Source organism: Aotus nancymaae, unplaced genomic scaffold (assembly GCF_030222135.1).
Source record: "Aotus nancymaae isolate 86718 unplaced genomic scaffold, 86718_ANA_hifiasm-v0.15.2.pri h1tg000002l, whole genome shotgun sequence".
NCBI classification, from domain to species: Eukaryota; Metazoa; Chordata; class Mammalia; order Primates; family Aotidae; genus Aotus; species Aotus nancymaae.
Window position 1 is genome coordinate 14,945,847 of NW_026988413.1, and position 24,843 is coordinate 14,970,689.

General features: G+C 50.1%; 2 protein-coding genes across 2 annotated transcripts in view; both read right to left on the bottom strand.

Moving 5' to 3' along the window:
- Positions 1 to 348: 348 nt before the first annotated feature.
- TCRBV (M1-specific T cell receptor beta chain) overlaps positions 349 to 24,843 on the bottom strand; it is a 65,896-nt gene continuing 41,401 nt past the window's right edge. The window contains exons 3-7 of the mRNA XM_064372786.1: positions 5,722 to 5,781; positions 1,649 to 2,035; positions 1,102 to 1,119; positions 857 to 963; positions 349 to 582 (exon numbers count right to left, since the gene is read on the bottom strand). Coding sequence (XP_064228856.1) covers positions 562 to 582; positions 857 to 963; positions 1,102 to 1,119; positions 1,649 to 2,035; positions 5,722 to 5,781 — 593 coding nt within the window. The 3' untranslated portion in view covers positions 349 to 561. The remainder of the gene's footprint in view (positions 583 to 856; positions 964 to 1,101; positions 1,120 to 1,648; positions 2,036 to 5,721; positions 5,782 to 24,843) is intronic.
- Positions 9,618 to 24,843, bottom strand: part of LOC105713691 (T cell receptor beta constant 1) — a 51,194-nt gene continuing 35,968 nt past the window's right edge. The window contains exons 3-7 of the mRNA XM_064372779.1: positions 15,809 to 15,859; positions 11,192 to 11,578; positions 10,749 to 10,766; positions 10,197 to 10,303; positions 9,618 to 9,869 (exon numbers count right to left, since the gene is read on the bottom strand). Coding sequence (XP_064228849.1) covers positions 9,849 to 9,869; positions 10,197 to 10,303; positions 10,749 to 10,766; positions 11,192 to 11,578; positions 15,809 to 15,859 — 584 coding nt within the window. The 3' untranslated portion in view covers positions 9,618 to 9,848. The remainder of the gene's footprint in view (positions 9,870 to 10,196; positions 10,304 to 10,748; positions 10,767 to 11,191; positions 11,579 to 15,808; positions 15,860 to 24,843) is intronic.

The window sequence follows — 24,843 nt, forward strand, 5'->3', positions numbered from 1 at the left end:
CTTGAATCTGGAATTGGGAAATGACTGGACGTTGTAACCCATAGGTCTGCTCCCATCCTCTGTCCTACACTGGGCAAGGAGTTATGGTTTGCTGTGTTCCTTCCTCTCTGTCCTCATCTTGCTGGTTTTCCAGAGCCCAGCCATTGCCCTTCAGACTAACCCTCCAGTGGGGACCCAGAATGCCTGCATACGGACATGGTGTTTGAGAACCTCCATCAGGATGAACAAAAGAAAGCAACATTGGGTGGAGAGAAAGAGGGCTAGTCACTTTGGATGCCCAAGGGCTTTCCCTAAATCAGAAGTAGGTCAGCGACGGGCAGAACTCCACAGACACTCCTGAAACGCAACCAGGCCCAGCACACCATTTTTATTTGTTTAGTCTATTTCAAACCTGGGGGTTGGGAGATCAATCTTCAGGGAAGCAGAAGAAAGAGGGAAGTAGTTATGTAAGAAGGAGATGAGAAGCAGAGAATCACTTTTAGGAACACAGATTGGGTGTAGGTACAGGAGAATCCTGGGTGAGGATGAAGAATGACCCGGGATGGTTTTTTGGAGCTGGCCTCAGGAATCCTTTCTCTTGACCTGTGAAAGAGAGGACATCTTCAGAGTCTCAGGGCCTATGAAGTAGCAGGAGTGGGGCAGAGGAGGCAGGCTCTGAGGCTCCATTTGAGTAGGGCTCTCTGGTTCTCTCCATCCTCCAGTGATGCATTCTGTCAGATTCCCTGCATTTTCTCCCCAGCCTGGCAGTCCATTATGGTTTCATTGACATGATAGGATATATTACGCTGAGATTCCCTTATGTGTGATGTTCCATACCCTGTCCCCATCATCTGCCTGATCCCACCCTCCTCCTTACCATGGCCATCAGCACGAGGGCACTGACCAGCACGGCATACAAGGTGGCCTTCCCTAGCAAGATCTCATAGAGCACAGTGGCAGACAGGACCCCTTGCTGGTAAGACACTGTTGAGAAGAACAGAGAGCATGTGGGTACCTGTGGACAGGTAGCTCTGGCCTCCCCCACGCCCCCTTGTCCGTGGATTCCCCATGCCCTGGTTCCAGAGCAGAGATGATGGAGAGAAAAAGGAGAGACTCACTTACCAGAGGTGAAGCCACAGTCTGGAAGAAAACAGGGGAAGAAAAATGGATGAGAGAATGCTGCTTTGTGAGGACACTGAGTCTTCCATCACAGACTTTAAGGTCATGGACTCACAGGCCATGAACACATGCATGTCAGATAGTACAAAGTCGGCCTCCTTTGATAGCCCTGGTTCTGTCTCTCTCATGCTGGTCCATTGCCAGAGACGTGGTCACTATGATCTTAGGAAACCAGGACCCCAGAAGGGGATAGGACACACAGCACTCAGATGCTGACCTGTATGGCTGGTCCTCAGGGGGACCCGTCAGCTGAGCTCTAAGGTGTGAGCATCTGGGGGAAGAATGACCTTGAGATGCCCCATTCAGCCTCTATGCTTCTTGGGGAGAAAGTGCACACTGTGGTTTGCTGACCCTGTGAACATTGATCCTGCCACCTTCTCCACTCTGGCTTTCTTCTGGATCTGGTCTTGTCCTCTACCTGGATCTTTCCATTTCCCCTGGTAGCTGGTCTCACTCAATCTCCTCCAGGCATCCCCCAGGCCCCACTCACCTGCTCTGCCCCAGGCCTCGGCACTGACATTCTGGGTGATGGGTTTGGCCCTTGGCTGGGTCCACTCGTCATCCTCCGAGAGCCCGTGGAACTGGACTTGGCAGCGGAAGTGGTTGCGGGGGTTGTGCCAGAAGGTGGCCGAGACCCTCAGGCGGCTGCTCAGGCAGTATTTGGAGTCATTGACGGCGGGCTGCTCCTTGAGGGGCTGCGGGTCCGTGCTGACCCCACTGTGCACCTCCTTCCCGTTCACCCACCAGCTCAGCTCCACGTGGTCGGGGTAGAAGCCTGTGGCCAGGCACACCAGCGTAGCCTTTTGGGTGCGGGAGATCTCTGTTTCTGATGGCTCAAACACAGCGACCGTGGGTGGGAACACCTTGTTCAGGTCATCTGGAAAGGGAAGAGGGGTTGGGACCAGGGCTGCCCTGAGAATTGTCTGGTCCTGGTAGGGGCTCTGTGTGCATGAGAGAAAGATGGCTGGGAAGGGCCGTAATGGAGCACAATCATGTTGTACTAGGTCCTCGTTGCTTTGGGGTCACCAGCATATTCCTCTCTGATTTTTTCTGCTTCTTCCTTGCCTGTCTTTTGCATCCACCCTATGGGTCAGCACTGTCCATTTTCTGTCCATTTTCTGTCCATCACCCAATTAGGTACTCCCTAACATTCTAGGCAGTGTCTCTTCATTGACGTTATTTGATTTCCTCTCCATCAATAAAAACTTGCCCGCCTACTTCTCACCATTTTATGTGGTGGTGGTTTTTTAACTGGAGCAAAGGATTGGAATCTGAAAAAACAAGATCCAAATCCTAGAACTTTCTTTGTCCGCCAATGAGACTTTTAAGACAGCAATTCCTATCACCTTTTTTCTGCTTGTGAAGTAAGAATCACCACACTGACTTTGCAGAACGTGTGTGAAGGTTAAATTACATACAGATTCAAAAAGCCCCCTCCCAAGCAGGTTATTTGTATCAAATCTAAGGTGCTCAGGAATGAAGGGGAATCTGGGATGAGGGAGACATTTTGGAACTGGGGACTTTCTTTAGATTTACAGATGGCACGCTTTTGCACTCACATGAGGACACCCTTTGGTTTTACAGTGTTCATGAGAATGTGAGGTTTTTTCTTTTCGTTGTGCATGAGGTCATCTTACTCATTCCTCTGCCTCCAAGTATCCCTAAGTTTTCTCAGCCCAGACAAATAGTAATCTCCCTTTATTTCAAAATTAGGGACTCTTCAACATTCTGTGTCCCTTTGCATCCAAATATTACTCATATGTTCTTCTATTAGCAAGTTTCCCAAATAAACATCTGATATCATCAGAGTAACTTCTCGCTACTAGTTGTGTTGATACAGTTCCTGTCCTGAGCATCTTCTTTATAGATTCTTAGGGATGACATGTGAATGCATCCCCTTTAATCCCTGAGGACCTTTCTCATTTGGCTGAATCACTTCTTAGGAGCCTGCCCTCCTACTCATCTTGTTTTTTTTCTTTTTCTTCCCATTGACTATTATTCATTTCTGAGCAACTCTGTTAAAATGAAGAAATATCATTCTTAGGAGAACCTATTCTGAATCTCCTGGACCATGGAGAAAATTTCTTCTGACATTTCTTCACATTGCTGTGGATGTGACTTCCTTCCTGGGTCCCCATGGGGCCCCCTGCTAGAAGGGCCCCCTGCTTGGTTTAGTGCTCTTCTGTCACCGTTTCAAAATCCTAAGTCGTTTTTTAACAAGAGCCCCCGCATTTTCATTTTGAGCTGGTCCTGCTTCCCATCATGTCAGTTTCCCTCCCACCCCACAACTCCTACCTTGCTAGTTACTATTATGCTTGTAAGTCTTTACTTGCTGAGCTGGGGCTGAAATGGTAATATCCTAACTTCTATCTGCAGAACTTTTGTTCTTTCTGCTCTCAGCCTGCTTATTTGCGCTCGCATCTCAAAAACCCTGGCTCTGGGAGTCTACCAGTCCTCCAGAATGCACTCCTTTGATCCCTTCATTTAGCATACACTCAGTCCCCATTGTAAAAATTAAAAATGTCCCTTGACCATGTGTGCTGTTCTGTAGAATAGTTATTGATGCAATGGGCATGGCGAACACTAGCTACCCCTCACTATAACCAACACACTATCTGTACATGAGGGCAGTCAATTCTCCTTCAGTGTTTGTGAGTCCTTGTGGTGTGGGACTTGTCTCTGTGGGTGTATGTGTGTGTACTAGTGAGCTTCTGGTGTGTGTACTAGCAAGCTGTGGGTGTAAGTGCATGTACTAATGAGCTTCTGGTGTAAGTGCATGTACTAATGAGCTGGTGCAAGTGTGCACTAGTGAGCTGCTGGTGTGTGTGCACTAGTGAGCTGCTGGTGTAAGTGTGGGTACTAGTGAGCTGCTGTTTGCCTGTGCTCTACTTGTGGGTTGAACTCACCTTAGGCAAAGTTGTAATGTTTGTCTCACCTCTTCCCAACCCACCTCTGACACAGACACAGCCTTACTCCATTTCCACATTCCAGATACTGGCTGTTCTTTGGCACTGGGCTGACCCTGCCGCTGCCTCCCCAGTGACCTCCTAGGGGAGGATGGGGAAAAGGAGCATTGAATTACATCAATAATCTGTGCACTCTACATGTTGATCCTCTTTTCTTCTTCACAGCAATAGTAAGTGGTAGGTATTGTTCATTATATTTTATAGTTGAGGAAACTGAGGTTCACACATTAATTTGCCTGAGGTCACCACATCAGAAAAGAGCCAGAGGTTCAACTCGGCCTTCATCTGCACCGCAGCTGACTGCAGGAACCCCACATTTTCTCTGAATACACATCACTGTAGCTGAGCCCCATTCCACCCAGCTTAATGATAGCCTAACTACAAATAGTGCAGGTTAATGTACCACTATTAGGAGTTCTCTTCTCTGGCCTCAGGGCAGTCATCACCAGGTAATGTGTAGGGTCCCTTTGCAGCTCTCAGGGCCCCAAATCTTCCAGAGAATTTTCCTCATCTTGCAGGCAAAAATATCTGCATTTTAATGTGTGTTTGTGGAAAATGAACTCCCTGAACATCTGGGCTGTTCAACCTAGAATACTTCGTGTGATAAAGGGAGATTTCAGGACAGGGGAGGGTGCTACACGGTGGTGGGTGGTAAGTGTACCCCAGTGGCTGAGGATATGTGCCCCACTCTCAGGCCAGCACCTCTTTGCTGACCAGCCCATAGGCAAGCACAAACGCTGTGTCCTCACCCTGCACTCAGGGTCCCTGGCTTAGGAGGAATAGGAACCAGGAACAGGAGTTTTAAGTCGAATTATAGATCTACACTGCTAAACAGTAAACTTTGATTCTTTTCTTTGCTGACTTATGTTCATTTCTCTTTTTGACCTCTCTGTTCCACTCTTGTTTGGAAGGCTTTTTCTTCTCTGTTCTACTGAACCCTCGGCTGTAGGATTCCTGTCCCCTGACACTCACCCGCCCGCCCGCAGTGCTGACCCCTGCCCACCCGCGCGGTTCCCAGCCCGCCCAGCTCTTTCTGCCTCTGAGTAGCAGTTACACCCCCTCCTACCCATTCCCCAAACAAGCCTTTCCCTGGGTCCTCTCCAGTCTCTCCCAGACACCTAACAAATCCTCTCCTTCTCCATCGCTCACCTTCTCTCTAAACACCCTAGAAAAAAAGATTAAAAGTGGCCTCGTCCTCTGCCCAGCTTCCCGGACTCTGGGCAGCAACTCCCCTCCCCCAGCCCCTTCCCCAGGAGCGGGAAGGTGACGCTGCAGAGCTGACCCCGGATCCCCAGCTCCTCCAACTCCCTTCCGCCCGCCCTCCGAGCCAGCCCGGGGACCGAGGGGCTGGAAGGTAGGGAGACGCCCGAATCTCACCTGTGACCGTGAGCCTGGTGCCCGGCCCGAAGTGCTGCTCGTAGGAACACAGAGGCGCAGCCCCGCACGCAAACCCCCGAGGCTCCCCGAACTCCTGCCCATCCGGGGGACCCAGCCCAGGTCTCCCAGCTCAGGGCGGGGAGACCGGGTGCCGCGAAGCCGCTGCTACTGCCGCCTTCCCCCCGGATCCCGCCGCCCGGGTGGCCCCACGAAAACTCACCCAGCACGGTCAGCCGGCTGCCCGCCCCGAAAGTCGGGACGTTGGCCCCAGAGCACAGCCCGGGGGCACCCCACAAAAACCAGACCCAAGCCGCTCGCGCCCGCCACCCTGCAGCCCGCGCTCACCGAGCACCAGGAGCCGCGTGCCTGGCCCGAAGTACTGGGTCTCTTGGTCACAGCCCCCGAGCCCCGCACAAAAACCCGAGCGCCGTCCCGCCCCCGGTCCTCCGGCGGCCCCCGCTTACCCAGCACCGAGAGCCGGGTCCCCGCGCCGAAGTACTGAGTGTTTTGGCTCACAGCCCCCGGGCCCAACACAAAAACTGGCCCTGCGATGCCCCCGGCGTCCCGGAGCGCCCCCTCCCCGGGTCCCTGGCTTCCTCGGGCGCCCCCGCTTACCGAGCACGGTCAGCCGGGTGCCTGGGCCGAAATACAGCGGATCTGTGCTCACAGCCTGGAGGCCCAGGACAAAAACCGGCGCCGTCCGCTCTGCTGCCCAGACTCAGTTGGGTCCTTCCCACAGCTGAGCGCCCCATCGCCCTCCCAGCACCCAGAACCAGGGGTCCCCGGCCCAGGCGCCCAGCAGCGCCTCTCAGCACAGCCCCTCTCAGAGTAGGGCAGCTGCTCGCCTCTGCCCATCCCGCCCCCTTGGAGCGCTCCGGGACCCCAGCGGCCTCCTTACCCAGCACGGTCAGCCTAGAGCCCTCTCCAAAGAACAGCTGTGCGGTGTTCACACAGCTCTGGGGACCCTGGCGCAAACCCCGCTTTCCCCGAGGAGGGCCCTGGATGGCCCAGTGTCCACTCCCCTAAGGACAGGGTTCTGGGGTCGTCTAGGCTGGGCAGCCCACCTTCTGTCCCACCTGGAGCCCCATTCTTACCTAGCACGGTGAGCCGTGTCCCTGGCCCGAAGAACTGCTCATTGTAGGAGCACAGTGGGAACGGGCTGTCCAGAATTCCTTCTCCTTCCCCACCTCCCTTAGCACAGCCTGGGGCACACCCTTCCTCTCTTTCCTGAGCCCATCTCTTCCTGTCTGAGGTAGCTGGACAGGTAACCTGGATCTTGCATGAGGTCACCACCCATTTGCAGAGGAGAATCCACTTGGCTTGGGGACAATACAGTGAATTTGAAATCTGAAGGGGCATTAGTGGCACTGGAGTGGCTGGAGTTGGGCAATGTTGCAGGCTAGACCTTGCTTCTTTCTGGTTATATGACCTATAACCTTTCTGACCTCAGTTTCTTCATCTGAAAAATGTGACAATATCTTTCCCTCAGGGTTTTCGTCAGTTCTTAATAAATAATTCATGTGCAAGTACTTTGTCAAGAGCAAGTTTTATTAGAAGTGCTGAACGATGATCCCACTTTGCTGTCTTGGCCTTCTCATTCCTGGGAAGCTGAGTCTAGACAGGGAGATGCACAGGTGCTCGCTGGGTTGGGGGCCTCTGCCAGACCACAGCTGGGACCAGCCCCAGAGACCTCTCCCCGCCTGGTTGCTGCATTCCCTGGACAGGGTGGGGATGTTTACTGTGGCAGGGCTTTTTGTAAAAGCACCTCCTCTACCTGAATCATCGTGCTCCCCCCCCCAGCCCCCACAATGTTACACCATGATACAAAAATGTTTCCTCCCTGCTAGTCCCCCTCCCCCAACCACTGGGCAGAGGCAGGAAGCACAGGTGGCAGAGGTTAGTCTGATTGCGTGGGGCTTGGAAAAGACAAGGCAGTAAAATTAAAATGGGAAGGGCTTGGGGAACGTCACAGTGTTGGTAATGCTGGGGGGTAGAGAGGGTCCTCCTTGGAACACACATCACCTGCGCAGAACATCTATGTCATTGGGTCTCCCTGGTGGGGGCTCACTGGGCCCACCTGCTCAGACTGGCATTTATAGTGAAGTGAGTGGGAGGAGCGAGGGGTGGCAGGGCAGCTCATAGGAAAATCCACAGAGCAGTTGATGGCACCTTATCACAGGAGGACAAACAGTCCAGAAACCTCTATAATTTCCCATTGCTTCCTGAACAAAGTCCAAACTCCATATTCTTCATCTACTCCACAAGTGTTTAGTGAACATCCACCATGTGCAGGTTTCATACTGGTTGCATGGAAGTAAGTTTATTCCCAGAGTGGCAGGCACCAACCTGCCTTTTCAGCTCTAATTTTGTTTACTTCTACTTCTGACCCTTGCAACCAGTGAAATGGTACCCAGATGTACCCAACCATGTCATCAGGGCTTTTGTTCTTGCCTCTGACCAGCATGGCCATTCTCTAGAGTGAACAACTGAGGCCAGTTCTTCCTTCGAAGGGATTGCCACCTTCTCAGACTCTTCCCTGATTATCCCTGTCAGAAATTGAGGGCCACTCTCTGAGTGCGTTTTAGTAAGCAGTTCCTGTTGCTCTTTCAAAGCATTGACTTGCATTCGGCTCTTTCTGTTCATAAATGAGTCTCTCTGTGAATAGGTAAACTTCTTGGGGACTCTAATTTGGGTATCTTAATTTTCTTGGAAATTGATGACAACACATTGCAGTGATATGTGTTTAATGAATGATGTGTGCACATGTGTGTAAATATAAACATGTACACATGTGTGCATACATGCACACACACACATCTTTGAATGCATGTATGTATTGCAATAAAGAGGGAAGACTGTGTGGTGTAGTCCTATAAGTTGAAGGATAACAGCTACTTCAGGCAGGACTTATGGTGATGATTACTCCTGGATTGGGTCATTTTGGGTTCACTCATTTATTCATTTATTTATTCACACATAACCCATATGGTGCCTACACTGAACTGAGGTACTATACCATAGCCCCAGGGATACTATCATAAAATGCCTCCTTGTTAACAAGGAGCTCATAGTCCCTGGGGGTGTCAGACGAATAAAGAGGTAATTTCCAGCAAGTGGGATGGGTCACAAAGAAGATTACGTACAAGGCACTGTCATAGCAAAATAAAGGGTGTATTTAATCTAGTCTCAGGGGAGGAAGAGGTAAGGAAGGGGCAAGAAAGGGCCAGAGAAAGCTTTTTTGGAGGGGAAGACATTGAAGCTAAATCTTTAAGTCTAAACAGGAGTTATTGTGGGAAGAAGAGTACTTTGTTACCCCCGGGAAGAAGAGCACATGCAAAATGGCCTGAAAGAAGCAGCTCAGGAGCTTCCAGGATGAGAGAAGTGAGGAGAGTGTGGAAGGAAGCAGGGATAATCATCGGGTCTCCTGTGCCACCTTTAGGATTTGGGACTCCATCACTATGGTGACAGTGAGACAAGGAGAGCTTTTGAAGGAATTCTAGAAGTAGGAATAGGGCTGATTCTCTGTTTTAGATAACTTTATTTTCTGTCCTTCCACGAGTGATCAGGGGACATTTTCACACCCGTTTAATTCTAGAGAGAAATTTATAAACGGATTGGTAACTTAAACTGGAAGACACATCTCCCATTAAAAATAAGTTTCCAAGTCAGAGCCTCTCTTCTTCAGAGCTGGGAAATCAACTTGGTGAACCAATGAGGATGAGTGGAGTGCTCAGGAAGAGCTGCAAGGAAGGGTGATGCATACGGAATCCAGCTTTGTTAGTCATGGGGACATGGCCAGCTGGAGGGCGAACACTCCTGTGTAGACCGGCTCTTCCTCTGAGCACTTTTCTCCTGGCAGAACAGTATAGTTGGATGTAGAAAATTCCTATACTCAACATCTGTGTCTTCCTAGATTGTTCTAGGGTAACCTCTTCACCTTCCATCACTGCCTTTCACATTGAATTAATCTCTGCTATTGATCTCAAGGTGGGCCCCTCACCCCTATTATGTAAAGAGTCTCCATTTTCCTCGAATACCTCTGGTTTCTATCCTGATTGAACGGGGAGAGTCACAGGGAGTTCAGAGACAGCCAAGGAACTATCCAGCACTCACAAGTCAGAGTCAGGCCAGACCAGAACATTTTTATTGGTTTAGTCACTTAGGGATGCCAGAGTCCCCCTGGGTTAGGGAGATTTCAGCCCTGAGTGTGCAGGTGTACATGCATATAGGGGGCAGATATTGAGACGCACAGAGGGGCAACAGCAGCTCTTCAGAAGCACTGGCGAAAGAAGAATGTGTATTGAAACGACGGGTTAGAAGCTCCTAACTCCACTTCCAGAGATGACTTCAGAAATCCTTTCTCTTGACCTGCAGAAGAGAAAGTTTTGGGGATTATTAAGTGCTAGGAGTTGTGGGGATTGAGAGGAATTAATAGGGCCCATTGACCATACAAATAGTAAGGTCACAACATCCATTGAGTTTTCAGGTGACTCCAGCTTCTCCTTCCCAGCATGACCTTTCCACTGTGATCCTCCAGAGGTGCAAGTTGTCTTCTGAGGCATCTGAATGAAACCTCTTCCCTTCCTACTGCCCAGCTCCAATCCTGGCAGGGACTCTATACTTCTGAGTGTGAGTTGCTTGGGGTGTCAATGTGTCAATTCCAGCCTGCTGGCCCCATCCTACCCTCCTGCTTACCATGGCCATCAGCACGAGGGCACTGACCAGCACAGCATACAGGGTGGCCTTCCCCAGCAGGATCTCATAGAGGACAGTGGCAGACAAGACCCCTTGCTGGTAGGACACTGTTGGCAGGGAGGAAGGACAGGGATGAGAGAAGTGAGGAGAGTGTGGAAGGAGGCATGGAAAATCATCGGGTCTCCTGTGCCACCTTTAGAATTTGGGACTCTATCACCATAGTGACAGTGAGCCAACGGAGAGCTTTTGAAGGAATTCTAGAAGTAGGAATAGGGCTGATTCTCTGTTTTAGATACTTTATTTTCTATCATTTCACAAGTGATCAGGGGACTTTTTCACACTTGTTTAATTCACTAGAGAGAAATGTATAAACAGATTGGTAACTTAAACTGGAAGACACATCTCCCATTAAAAATAAGTTTCCAAGTCAGAGCATCTCTGTGCACAGGTAGCTCTTGTCTCCCTGATCCTCCAGTGTTTGTGAGTTCTCCATGCTCTGTTTCTAGATCAAGAACCGTGGGACAGGGAGAGGAAAAGGAAGGGCTTACTTACCCGAGGTGAAGCCACAGTCTGAAAGAAAGCAAGGGGAGGAAAATAAGAAACTTTATTTTCATAGGCAACTAAAAGTAAAGTCAGATTTGCAGTTGGCACAGACTCCCAGACCCAGACCAGCCTCCTCTGACCGCCTAGCACCTCCTTTCCTCTGCCATGCCAATGTCAGCCACATTGTCCTTGCAATCCATGACATGTGGCAGCACTGAGGGGGCTGGGGGGGGCACCATTCAGATGAGAGTTACACAGGCCACTAGAAAGAGATCCAGCTGCATGCCTGAGAATCTGGGAGAAGAATGAGCCACAGGTGCCCAAGTCTCCTTCACGGTGTGCACTGGTTCCTTTCTTCTGGATCTGGTCTTGTCCTCTACCTGGATCTTTCCATTTCCCCTGGTAGCTGGTCTCACCCAATCTCCTCCAGGCATCCCCCAGGCCCCACTCACCTGCTCTGCCCCAGGCCTCGGCGCTGACATTCTGGGTGATGGGTTTGGCCCTTGGCTGGGTCCACTCGTCATCCTCCGAGAGCCCGTGGAACTGGACTTGGCAGCGGAAGTGGTTGCGGGGGTTGTGCCAGAAGGTGGCCGAGACCCTCAGGCGGCTGCTCAGGCAGTATTTGGAGTCATTGATGGCGGGCTGCTCCTTGAGGGGCTGCGGGTCAGTGCTGACCCCACTGTGCACCTCCTTCCCGTTCACCCACCAGCTCAGCTCCACGTGGTCGGGGTAGAAGCCTGTGGCCAGGCACACCAGCGTGGCCTTTTGGGTGCGGGAGATCTCTGTTTCTGATGGCTCAAACACAGCGACCGTGGGTGGGAACACCTTGCTCAGGTCATCTGGAAAGGGAAGAGGGGTTGGGACCAGGACTGCCCTGAGAATTGTCTGGTCCTGGTAGGGGCTCTGTGTGCATGAGAGAAAGAGGGCTGGGAAGGGCCGTAATGGAGCACAATTATGTTGTTCTGGGTCCTTATTGTTTGGGGGTCACCATCCTAGTGTCTGTTGCTCTCTCTCCACTTTGCCCCTTGCATCATGCTGTCCCATGGATGCACACTGCCTCCTGTCTCCCCAGCTCCCTACGGTCACATTACATCCGGATTGTCTTGGCTGTTTTTACTCTGAGGCTTGTCTGATCATCTATCCAGATAATTTATCTGTGTATCTTGATTCTTGAAAGCCTTGCTTGGTGCATGGCTATCTAATCCCGAAATCTGAGGTAGGAGACTGTCATCAGTGGCATAATTATAATAATGAAATTGATGTTTTCTAATTGTAATTTTCCTTTTTTAAATCAAGGTATATATATATATTTGTCTCTTGAGCTAGTACTGCATATTAGAATTAGCTTTTCTTTTCTAGAAAAGACCTTTTTTCATTACATCTGACTCCCCTACCTGCCCAGCACCTTTTTAAACAATTTTGTTTTCTTGCATGTAACCTTCTTTAAAGAGCCAAACCTGCTCAATATCTGAGGTGATGGTCCACATTTACTCCTCCCCTGGGGCACAGGAGGGTGTGGTAGCTTGTCCAGGATGACTGAAATTCCATGGAAGCTGATGGTGGTGGAATTAACCCTTTATTATCTCAGAGTGTCCAGCGACCCTGCCTGGCCAGGATTGGAATCCATTCACAGTTAAGCTTTGCATTCTCAAAAGCAGTGCAAGCTCTACCACTGAGTATGAACAAACCACAGAATCTGAGGGCCATTTCAGCAGAAGCTCACATTGTAGAGCCCTGGGCCCTTTCACATGCTTGACGGAGGAGAGAAAGGATTTCTTGGATTACTGGAAGGAATGACCTCATCTGAAGACACATGAGGGGTGGAGGAAAGCACAATTTACTGTGCTGTTTGCTTGGCTCTGTTCCAACCCTGGGAGTGAGCTTTCGGTGCAGAAATGTGGTGAGCCTAGATGTGTGTTCTTTATCCAAATTTGGGAAATGTTTTTGATGGGAGAATTGAGATGCAGGTTTGGAAAAAGGCAAACCCTGTGACCCAGTGATGATAAGCAGCAGGAATGAAAAGGTTTGTCACCACAAGTTGAATCCTTTACCAAAGATTTTCACATTAGTTAGTCCCTTCGTTTATAAGTCTTAGGGAGACAGCTTAAGTTGCTTTTTAAGTTGCACACCTCCCCCACCACAGCCCCTTGAACCCAGGCCTTTGAATCTGGTGATTTGTGCTTTCCACTCAACTCCTTGGCGTGTGTCCCCACCTGCGTGAATGTCTGCCCAAGCCCCTACACTTCGGTAGATCCTGTGTGTCCCATTCCTCCACCCTTGCCTGTGTCTCCATCCTAGACCTCATTCCCTCCCAACCCCACTCCACCACCTCTCTGCTTCCTCCCCAGCATGGGGAAGGTTATACTAGGGTTTCCTGGGGAGACCCTTACCCTATTATTCCAGTATAGATTCTGAGGCTTAAGTAAATGGAGTCTCCTACCCATTTTGTCTTCTTTATACCTTATCTGTTGCTAAGATAATGTCAGTTTCCAGTTGTAACACTCTTTTCGGACCTATCTCCCAAACACCTGCCAAGACCAGTGCACCCCAGAGACTCCCTGCAGCTCAGGCAATGCTGTGACACAGACTTCAGCCCTCAGGAGGCTTCAAGAGCAGCCCTGAAACCACCTGTCTCCCTAGCCTGGTCCCCCCGACTCATGAACCTTTAAACTACCTCAGGAAGACATAGATGGATCTTCTGCAACTGGTAGAGAAAGAAAGGAGGAAGATAAAGGCACGAGCAGAGTTCTGTGCTGGAGGCTGGTACTGGGGAGAATCTTAACATAGAGGATAGAGCTAGTCACCAAATGGAGTCGATAATACAGAACTGGAGTGAGAATGGGAAGGAAAAAAATCAGAAGACACAATTTAAAAAAGGGAAAGTGAAGCAACACATCCGCTAAGAAATGAGAGATGAGAAGAGTCCCAGAAAACAATGAAAAAAGAGTGAAAAAACACACAGCCCTGAAGTCTAAGCAAGGAGCTCTACAGCTGGGGAGCTGCAGCCAACACAGCAGAGCAACAAGCTGAATGAGCTCCGGGGAAGGAAGGAGCTGGCACAGCGCTCCAGGTAGGAAGGGGTGACCCTGACCTCCGTCCTTACACCCAGTTCCCTTCCCAGCAACTGATCATTGCGGCCAAACACAGGCACCCCCGAGTCAAGAGTGGAGCCCCCATACCTGTCACAGTGAGCCTGGTCCCGTTCCCAAAATGGAGGGGTGAATTATAGGAGCACAGCTGCAGAGGCTTAGATAAAACCCACCTGGAGATCTCCAGCCAGAGGGCAGGTCTTAGCTCCCTGCCAGCAAGATGGCTGCCTTTCTCTGCCTGGATTCATGGCTCTGGACTAAAGGAATTCTGTTAGGAAGAAGGCCTAAGCATACTGTGGGGCATGAGGGGCAAGAAGAAGCTTAGGAGAGGCAGAGCCACGCACATAAGAGGGAGGATGAACCAAGAAGGGAGTGAGGAGGCAGATTATGGACTGAAGACTTAGAGAAGAGAAATAAAGGACTCAACCAAGACACACCGAAAGGGAAGGCAGGCACAGCTCTGTGGAACCCCACGGGGTAAGAGATTTTACTCAATCTCCCTCCACCAGTGCCGGGAGGAGAAGCAGAAAACTCTGCCTGCAAAGGACAATGGCCCTACCACCCTGGTGCAGCGACTTACCTAGGACGGAGAGTCGAGTCCCATCTCCAAAATGCTGTGCCTGATTGTTACACAGTGTATCACGAGTGTGGCAAACCCCAGAGGAGCTGCTGCAGGCCCTTCCTTCCAGAAGCTGCTTCCTTAGAACTCCTGGGGACCTCACCACACGCTCCACTGACCCACATTTTCTGAGCTTTTCTCGGCTGTGTTCTCAGTTTCTGCCCTCCCCAAGGAGCCCTCTGGGAACTCCGACCTCATGATACAGTATCCTGAAAGAAGTCTTTTACATACCTAAGACAGAGAGCTGGGTTCCACTGCCAAAAAACAGCTTTTCATTAGTTGCACAACATTAAAGACTGGGAGAAAAACTGCCACCTGCTGCCTTCCACTCCTGCCTCCCCAAGTCCACCTGCCAGGTCCTCTCCTGTTCCTTAGTAGAATTTTAACCCCGGGAGGTGGAGGGTGGTACAACCCAAAATGCGGTGATTAGGCCCCGTGTGATCCCCCAGGTTCCCTCCTCTGTGTCCTTCTTTCTGTGTGAGGGAGAAAAATGGCAGGACCATGGTGGTAAGGTCAGACGGGCACCCTTCAAGGAGATAGGAGATGCTCAAGGTGACCCCTTCCAAGCTGAATCTACCCATCTCTCAGTAGGGGAAACTAACTTGGCACAGGCAGTCTATGAAACGGTGGAGAGGGACGCTGTCCCCTCCTTGTCTGCCTCATAGGTCTTCTTGATAAAAATACACTTTAACCTAAGCCCCAGAGACAAAGGCTCCACCTGGATTCCAGCTCCATTTGGCAAGTTCCCAGTTGTCCAGCCTTGACTTACTCACCTACAACAGTGAGCCGACTTCCCTCTCCAAAATATACGGTGTTTCCAGAACACAGCCTCCCAGGGCCACTTCAAAACCTCCCAGTCTCTGCTGAGCACAGCTGGGATTCAGGCAGAGGGTGAGAGTTCATGCAACTTTTCCCTCACAGAGACACCAGCTCTGCTTCCAGCACTCTGTGTTCCCTTCCAGAGCTTGCCCAAGACCCGGGCAGGTGACAGAAAGAGACACAGAGTGTCCTATAAAATCCAGCACAGGAATATATGAAGAATCTACAGAGAACCTCTTTCAGTGAAGCAGATAGAGAGGTGTTGTGGCTTGTTAATTACCTATTAGGCTTTCTCTGGGCTCCCCTATCTCAGGGAACTATGAAGAGAGGCATCCTCCCCTTCCCTTTTCTGTCCCTTCATCCTGGGCTCAGCTCTGACTCTGTTCAGAGCCTCTGGGAAGTCGGGGTGGATTTGCCCTCACAAGGAGGGCAATCCCGGGACCTGAGATGACATCTCCCTCAATCTGGCCCCAGTTCTCTTTGACATTTCCCAGGACAGAGTCCTCCCTCATCGCATCCCTCCTAGAGACCCCCAGCCTTACCTACAACCGTTAACCTGGTTCCTGAACCGAAGGTGTAGTCATAGTTAGCACATAAGATTACAGCCACTCTAAAAGAGACACTTTGAATCCACTTTTCCCTATGACGGATCTGCAAAAGTACCTGAAAAATGTCTTACCTACAACTGTGAGTTTGGTGCCTTCTCCAAAGAAAGCTTCAGTGTTCACACAGTGACAAGGGTCAAGGTGCAAATCACCTTCAAGGCATAGAGGGAGGAGAGGGCTCTGGCTAGGGTTGTGGACACTGAGATTAGAAATCTCCTCCTGTGCTTTATGGGTATTGCACAGAACACGTTCGACGTTTGCTTTTCAGGACCATGGAGAATGACAGAGTCCATTCACAGGGACCTAGGTCCCTTTCTCAAAGGATGCCCCATTCAAATGCTCCCTCTCTGAGGGTCCATCGAAAGGGAAAGGGTGTGGCCTGCAGAGGAGGGCAGGGGCCCAGAGCCTGTGGCTCCATCCATAGCTACCCCTGGCTTCTTCCCGCGTCCTCTGGAGAACTGGTCACCTCCGATGCACCTTCCCTCTGACCTTGTCCCCATTCTGTGGGGATCGGGACCCTCCCTGAGTCCTCCACTTGTGAGGTCCCTGAGGCATTCTTCTTATGTCTGAGTTCTCTCTGCCTGGGAAGCTTTAGTTCTGATCTGGGCCGTCCTTGTCCACGGTGTCGGTCTGACATGTGGTCAGGAGTGAGGCAGAGGCATTCTGAACCAAATTGCATTAAGACCTGTGACCCAGGAGGAAGGAAGAGCAACTCTGGGAGTTGGAACCACCAGAGAGGTTTTTGTAAAGGTTTCCCATAGAATTGAATCATTGTGGCCCCCCTGTCCCCACAATGTTACAGCTTTGTACAAAAACAGCCCCTCCCATTGGTCCGCCCCCAGAGCCTGGGAGAAACCACCAGAGCAGCTGCTCCTTTGAGGAGAGTGGAGAGTGGGTGACATCAGCCCCATTGTGCAAGTTGATGGTGAGGTATGGCCCAGGCCAGGGGCTTCCTCCTCACCTCCAGGCACGGTCCTCAGGATGTTCTGAGCTCCTTAGAGCTGGGTGTGTTTGTAAGGCTGTTTACTGAAGGGGCGGGTCTTCCCCAGTACCCACCCCTCTCCAAGCTGTCGTCATGTTGGGGCAACTCCCTGTCGAGAAGCCACAGCCCCATTGTCACTACCTGGCCCTACCCAGAAGGTGTTCATCACTCAAAGGATTTTAAGCTATGACTTAAAATCCAAAAAAAAAAAAAAAAAAAAAAAAAGAGACAAGCTTAATTGCATAATGATGACATACTTGCATGATAAAATATAAACAGAATCAAAATATACATGACAATCTGGGAAAAATATTCGCACGCAGTTCTCGCCATCAGGGCTAATCTCCTCAACATATGGTGAACTCCTAGAAATCAATAAGAAAATAATCAAGCGGCCCAATCAAAACAGGCAAAGAGCAAATTGTTCAGAGAAAAATAAATCCAAACAGTACCTATCAGGAAAACAAATCACAATAATAAATGTAAAATTAAAAAAAATTCATCAAAATACACGTTTCACTGATTTGACTGAAAGTTGAATTATATGCCTATCAGTAAGGTCCTGGATAAATAAACTGTGATATGTTCACATAATGGAGTAATATTCAATGCTAAAAAAGAATGAAAATATTTTGTATTGCTATGGAAAGTTCTCCATGATACATTATTAATCAGAAAAGAGAAAGTCGCAGAATAGCATAACTAAATGTCAGCTTTGTCTAACAGAGTGGGGAAAAGAAATATACTTTTGTATTTACTTGATTTTATATACAGAAATACTGTAAATATACAACAGAAACTGACAAGAGTGATGACCTATTTAAGAATGAGTGGAGTAGGCTGAGTGCAGTGGCTCATGCCAGTAATCCCAGCACTTTGGAAGGCCAAGCAGGACAGATCACCTGTGGTCAGGAGTTCGAGACCAGCCTGGCCAATATGGCGAAACCCCAACTCCACTAAAAGTACAACAATACCAAAAAAAATTAGCTGGGCATGGTGGCGGATGCCTGTAATCCCAGTCAGCTACTTGGAAGGCTGAGGCAGTAGAATCACTTGAACTCAGGAGGTGGAGGTTGCAGTGAGCCAAGATCATGCCACTGCACTCCAGCCTGGGCGACAGAATGAGATTCCATCTCAAAAAAACAAAACAGGGGCCGGGCGCGGTGGCTCAAGCCTGTAATCCCAGCACTTTGGGAGGCCGAGGCGGGTGGATCACGAGGCCAAGAGATCGAGACCATCCTGGTCAACATGGTGAAACCCCGTCTCTACTAAAAATACAAAAAATTAGCTGGGCATAGTGGCACGTGCCTATAATCCCAGCTACTCAGGAGGCTGAGGCAGGAGCATTGCCTGAACCCAGAAGGCGGAGGTTGCGGTGAGCCGAGATCGCGCCATTGCACTCCAGCCTGGGTAACAAGAGCAAAACTCCGTCTAAAAAAAAAAAAAACCAAAACAAAAAAAAGTTGATTGCTTTCATCCTTTGGAATGTGTCAAATCCTCTTCCCAGTACCTTTCCTAATTGAAGTACATAGTTTATTTTGATCTATTTCTGCATGTTTCCCTGGTTCACTCACCCTGTTTACCTATCAACAATTCATCCTCTAAGTTCGTCTTTCAGTCACCTAGTGGGGGTCCTCATCCTGACTGCCTTATGAGTAATAATGCCACTCTGTCTTGGCATCATGGTTTTTTAAACTTCCGATGGAGTTTGTCCAGTGTTGCCTCTCTGGACGGTATACCCAAGCGCACATGCAGCATTTTTTCCATAAAAGCCCGGAAGACCAGTTAGGCAGGTATCAAGTTGGGCTCATTCATCCACGTGGGCAGCAGGGGGCAGCCTTTCCTTATTTTTTAGACCTAAGTAACTGCCATGTGAGCTCCGCCACTTGAGGGGGCAAGAAGAATGCGCAGCGCGTGGTGGGGCGAGGACGGGAAGGAAGCAGGGTTACTCCTGCGCCTCGGTGTCGGAGGCGGACACGCAAAGAACATTTTACACGTGCAATTCTTGAAAGCTTTCCAGCATGTTCATTTCAACCTAAATTCCTTCTGGTGGTGTTCTCAGTTGAGGAACTGAAATCCGAAGAGGCTAAAATGAGTTGCTCAATGATGAAACAGCACAGCTGACACCGCGCCTCCACGACTCCTTAAACTCAGGGGATGCCGCCACTGTGAAGCCCACCTCCTGCGGCCAGACTGCCGGGCTCCCAGCGGCCCTGTAGCGTGGCTAAACCTCTGAAACTCTGTCTCTTTGTCTGTCAGATGGGAACACTAATGATACCTACCTCACGGGGTTGTGAGAATTGCACGAGATAGTACATGTCGCGGTTAATCATGGTGCCAGAAGAGTCAGTAAAAATGTTAGTGGCTGAGGCTGGGCGTGGTGGCTCACGCACGTGCACTTTGGGAGGCCGAGGTGGACGGATCACCTGAGGTCAGGAGTTCGAGGCAAGCCTGACTAACATGGTGAAACCCCGTTTCTACTAAAAATACAAAATATTAGCCAGGGGTGGTGGCACGCGCCTCTAATCCCAGCTAGTCGGGAGGCTGAGGCAGGAGAATTGCTTAAACCAGGGAGGCGGAGCTTGCAATGAGGCAAGATTGCGCCACTGCGCTCCTGCTTGGGCAATAGGAGCAAAAGTTCATCAAAAAAAGAAAGGAAGAAAGGAAGGAAGAAAGAAAAGAGAAAAGAGAAAGAAAGAAAGAAAGAAAGATGTTAGTGACTGTTTTCAGAGAGATATTGTAACTGCTCAATAGGTTCACTTTGCCTGCCGTGTAGACAGAATCCGTTTATCTAGACAGGGGAATTGCCATAAAGAAAGAGTGATTCGTGCAGAGTTTTAAAGGATAATTTGGTGGGTGGAGGGGAAAGCATCGAGTTGGGAGTGCTCATCAGTTGTGTTGGAGATGAAATCCCTCCTGTTTTCTTGTCAGTTCCTGAGTGTGGGCCACAAGACCAGATGAGCTAGTTTGTCCACCCGAGGGGTGCCAGTTGATCCATCGACCTTAGGGTCTGCAAAATATCTCAAGCACTGATCTTAGGTTGTACAATAGTGATATTATCCCCAGGAGCAATTTGAGGAGGTTTGGAATCTTGCAGGCTCCAGCTGCATGACTCCTAAACCACAATTACTAATCTTTTGGCAGATTTGTTAGTTTTATAAAGGCAGTCTAGTCTTCAGGCAAAAAAGGGATTTGTTTTGGGAAAAGACTGTTATCATCTTTGTTTCAAACTATAAACTAAGTTCTTCCCAAAGTTAGTTTAGCCTATGATCAGGAAGGAATAAGGACAGCTTAGAGGTTAAAAGCAAGAGGGAGTTGGTTGGATCAGATCTCTTTCACTGTCTCGGTTATAATTTTGCAATGGCGGTTTTAATACTGGTCTAGGGATGGCTTTATCGTATCCATTCTCAAGTTTTCAGCAGGCATCAGAAGACCTGGAAGATGTGTTCAAATGCAGGTTGCCAGCTGGGTGTGGTGCTCGTGCCTGTAATCCCAGCACTTTGAGAGGCCAAGGGGTGGGCAGATCACTTTAGGCTGGGAGTTTGAGACCAGCCTGAGCAACATAGTGAGATTGCCATCTCTACAAACAATAATAATATTAGCTGGGTTTGTGGTGTGTGCCTGTGGTCCCAGCTACTTAGGAGGCTGGGCTGGGGGGATCACTTGAGCTTGAAAGATCAAGGCTGCAGTGAGCAGTGATCATGCCATTGCACTTCAGCCTGGGCAACAGAGCAAGAACCTATCTCAAAAAAAGGCTGTTTGTTGGACCCTGTCCCAGGATAGCTGACTCAGTGGGTCTGGGGTAGGGCCTAGCTTTTACATGTCTCGTAAATTCCCAGGTGATTTTGGTGTTGCTGGCTTAGGGACCACTCTTTGAGAGCCATTCCTCTGGAAGGGTATTTCTTATCTCAGCACATTTCCCTCCAGTCCTACTCCATGTTTATTCCTCCACTCACTGGGTGCTTATTACAGCCCAGGCTTTGCTTAATCACTGGAGATACTGGGATACGTAAGACAAGACGTCCCCCTTCGAGAAGCCCACAGCTGATTGCCCAGATGGACACATCCATTGCACCTGAGCACCTGAGCGGGACTAGGACAGAGGCAAGCAGAGAGAGGAGGAGAACTCCTGCCTCAGACCCGAGGGCGGGGCAGCAGGGCCAGACCCAAGGGAGGTGGGGACAAGGAAGAATCAGGAAGACTTTCTGAAAAGGGTGAAGGGGAGGCTGGGAAGGGCTTCCAGTCTGAGGGTGCCATAGTGTCCAGAGACAGAGGCTGGAGGTACCTGGCTTGTTGGGTAAGCCACCAGGGTTTCTGAGCAGGGGAGGGGATGAGGAGGAGAGCGGTGAAGAGGCATGAGGCTGGAAGTGGAGGCAGGGGTGGTGCCCGGAGCACCCTACATTTCCACAGGGAGCTCGGATTCTAGTTTGATCACTGTGGGAGGTTAGAGCGATGCCATGACCAGGAGCTCTCTAAGAGCAGTCGTCTTGCCGCATGGAAGGGAATGATTGGGAGGAGTCCCTCAGAAGGTGCAGGGAGGCAGGGAATGGGTGATGGTGATGGGGCTGGAGAAACGTCAAAGGTCAGAGCTGATGGGCTTCGTCGCCTCGGACATAGTCATAGCAGGATGTGAGGCGGGGCACAGAGAGCCTGTGCTTTGAAGCCAGGCAAAGGAGGAGTCAACCCCAGACCTACCATCTGCTGGGTGTAGGATGTGGGTAAACTAATAAGCCTCTCTGAACCTGTTTTCTTATCTGTACCGCTGGATTATTAACTACTCTGGAGGGGAGAGGAAACTAAATGGGGAAATGTCTATGCATAGGAATAGTGTATACATGTTGGTATTATTATGTGGGAGGAATAAAAGGCCAATTTCTCAGGAGCACGAGGGATGGAGATTTATCTTCTCCCCTCCAGACACATGAGCCCGTTGTTGGGCAACAGGGCCAGTAGGATCATCTCCAAGCAGGACATCAGCTTGTGGGGAGCACAGGCTGGGTGAGCAGGAGCCATGTGGAGAGGGGCCTCCGGGGAAGATGAGGCCATCAGTGCTGGCCTTTCCCTGCATGTGTTTGCTCTGGGCACAGAGAGGACCCTGTGTAATCAAAAGTGGCAGTGACGTGTTGCCAAGCATGCCAGTTTGTCACATATCAGCACATATGGAGCCCACACAATTGCCAAGGCCAAGAAACCTCTTTAAGATCACCGTTCTGGAGGGTGGAGGAGAGGAGGGAGGAGGTGGCCGTGCTGTGATGGAGGTGCAGGAGCAGGAGGGGCTTGCGGAGGTGAGACTCAGGGCGGTGTGTGTGTGTGTGGAGGGGCGTGGTGTGTGGTGTTCCTGGTCCTCCGGATGCTGCCCAGCCCGTCAGTCAGGGGTAAACCCCTGTGGGATAAGCCTGTGTGGTACCAACGGCCACGCCAAGCTATACCTGTGACGCAGGGCACTGCTGTGGCTCTGGTGGCTCTGGCTGGCGTGGGCCACCATCATTCAGCATTCTTCTGAGCCGCTGCTTTGTCTGCTGCCACCGCTGAGCTGAGCACCGCCTTCAGATCAGGCAGGAGCAACAAGAAATCAATCCAATCACCTGTAGAAGCACATGATTACTCAGCACTGCCATTTTATTTTCAGGGTATTTGCCAAACTATTTACTACCTTGTTAGGAGGGAGTGGTTTCCCGACTTCTAACTCTTCCCTGACCATATAGTGACTTCCAGCTATGGCATGTGGCTCTGCAGGTGGCAGTGCCCCTGGGGCTCCCAGGGAGCCCACAGCAGCCTCTTGTCTGGGCCCAGCAGAAGCAGCGCAAGACCCCCAAGCATCTGACCCTGGGGCCTCTGACACCAGCTGATCCAGCAGCCACCTAAGACCTGGGAATGGAGGCCTGTGGCTCTGTGGCTAGCTTGGGAGAGTTGGACCCAGGGGCCTTCCTGGGCAAGGATTTAGAATACAAGGAGGAGCTGCTGAAAGATTATAGCTCTGAGCGTGACAGAGTATCCCCACCCTTCCCTGCTCCCCTTCCCCCCAAGCAAAGAGAAGTTGCCTGGAGACATCACAACTTCACAGGTGACTCAGGCACCAAAATGTGTGTGTGCGTGCAACTAGGGCCAACATGACAATGGCCCCAAAGCATTTAACATGCTCATCGGGGATGCCCTGGATGGCCCCCTGGACTTCTGTGACAGCTGCCCCGGGCAGTCTCCTGGTGACGAGGAGGAAGGCCTCTGCCAGCCCTGCAAGGAGCAAGCTTGAGAGTCTGGCATCGCACCTGCCACGGCCCCCCAGTGCCTGCTGCTGAGCACCATGGATGAGCAGGACTCTCCCATCTCCAGAGCAGCAGCTCCCCAGCCAGAGGCCGCTCTGCCTGCACCCAAGACCTTGGCAAAGCGGCCGGGTCAGGAAACAACCACGAGAGAAGCTTTCCATGACTTTCAGAGGAGGTGGTGCGGCCGCTTTGTCCTTTTTTTCTCTTCTCCTCTCCTGCATTTTTCTCCATCTCCAGGTACAATTCGGGAGGTGGATGCCTCTCTCCACACAAAAGCATTTGGGGTTCATTCCTGATACCCACTTCATCCCCATTTCCCCCATTTAAAGTCAGGTCTCACCTACCTGTTTGGGTCAGAGAGATGTGTGTTTTAAAAGCCTTGAGGAAGGAGCCAGGGACTGTGCCCTGAGATGATTATTGGTGAAGTGGATTTATGCTTAATTTCAGTTTAAGAGAAAGTTGCTGTGTCTCAGCCTAGGACAGGCAGCCTGTTAGGGCCCTGGGTGATGAAGGAAGCCCACAGAGCCCCAGGGTTTGTCACCTGTGGCTGCCAGTGCCTGCAGAGCCAGAATTGAGCTAATTCTGAAAACGGAGAGAGCTTATGGGCAGTTGTATGGTGGGTTGCTATGGTGCTTGTTGGTCTCTCAAATTCCAGGTTACAAAATCCATGCATCCTTGAGGGGCCCCTTCCCAGCAGGCTCTGGTGGCTACGGACTGGTTCAGGGGTGGAAGATCATACCACTTTACCTTTGGTTTTTCTTTGAAAAACAAACAACGAAAGAGATGGAAACAAGAACTCTACCAGTGGGCAGGCCAGAAGTCACTTCTGGAAAAGGGATATTTGTAGCTCTTCTCCACATAGGCCTTCAAAGAGCTTGGCTACAGTTGGCCATTACTAAAAATTCAAATAATAGAAGCTGCTGGTGAGGCTGCACAGAAAAGGGAACACTTACACCTTGTTGGCGAGGGTGTAAATTAGTTCATGGAAAAATTAATGCAGAAAGCAGTTTGGACATTTCTCAAATAATTTAAAACAGAACTACCATGCCACCCAGCAATCCCTTTACTGGGTACACACCCAAAGGGAAATAATCGTTCCGCCAAAGAGACACGCACAGTTGCATGTTCGTTACAGCACTATTCGCAGTAGCAAAGACATGGAATCAACTAGGTGGCCATCAGTGGTGGACCGGATAAAGGAAATGTGGTTCCTATACACCATGGAACACTATGTAGCCATGAAAAGAATGAAATCATGTCCTTTGCAGCAACATGGATGGAGCTGAGACCATAAGCATAAGCAAATTAACATAGGAATGGAGAACCAAATACCACATGTTCTCATGCATAAGTGGGAGCTAAGCATTGGGTCCACGTGGATATAAAGACGGGAATAATAGACACTGTGACTACTTGGGGAAAGAGAGAAGGAGGGTGGAAAGGGCTGAAAAACTACCTATCGTAACTATGCTCGCTGCCTGAGTGATGAGATCATTTGTACTCCAAACCCCAGCATCACGCAATATACTCATGTCACAAACCTGCACATGGACCTCCTGAATATATAAAGTTGAAATTATTTTTTTTAAATGGAGTTTGGGGCAGGAGTGGTGGCTCACACCTGTAATCCCAGCACTTCGGATCACTTGAGGTGAGGAGTTCAAAACCATCTTGACCAACATGGTGAAACCCTATCTGTACTAAAAATACAAAAATACAAAAAAAAA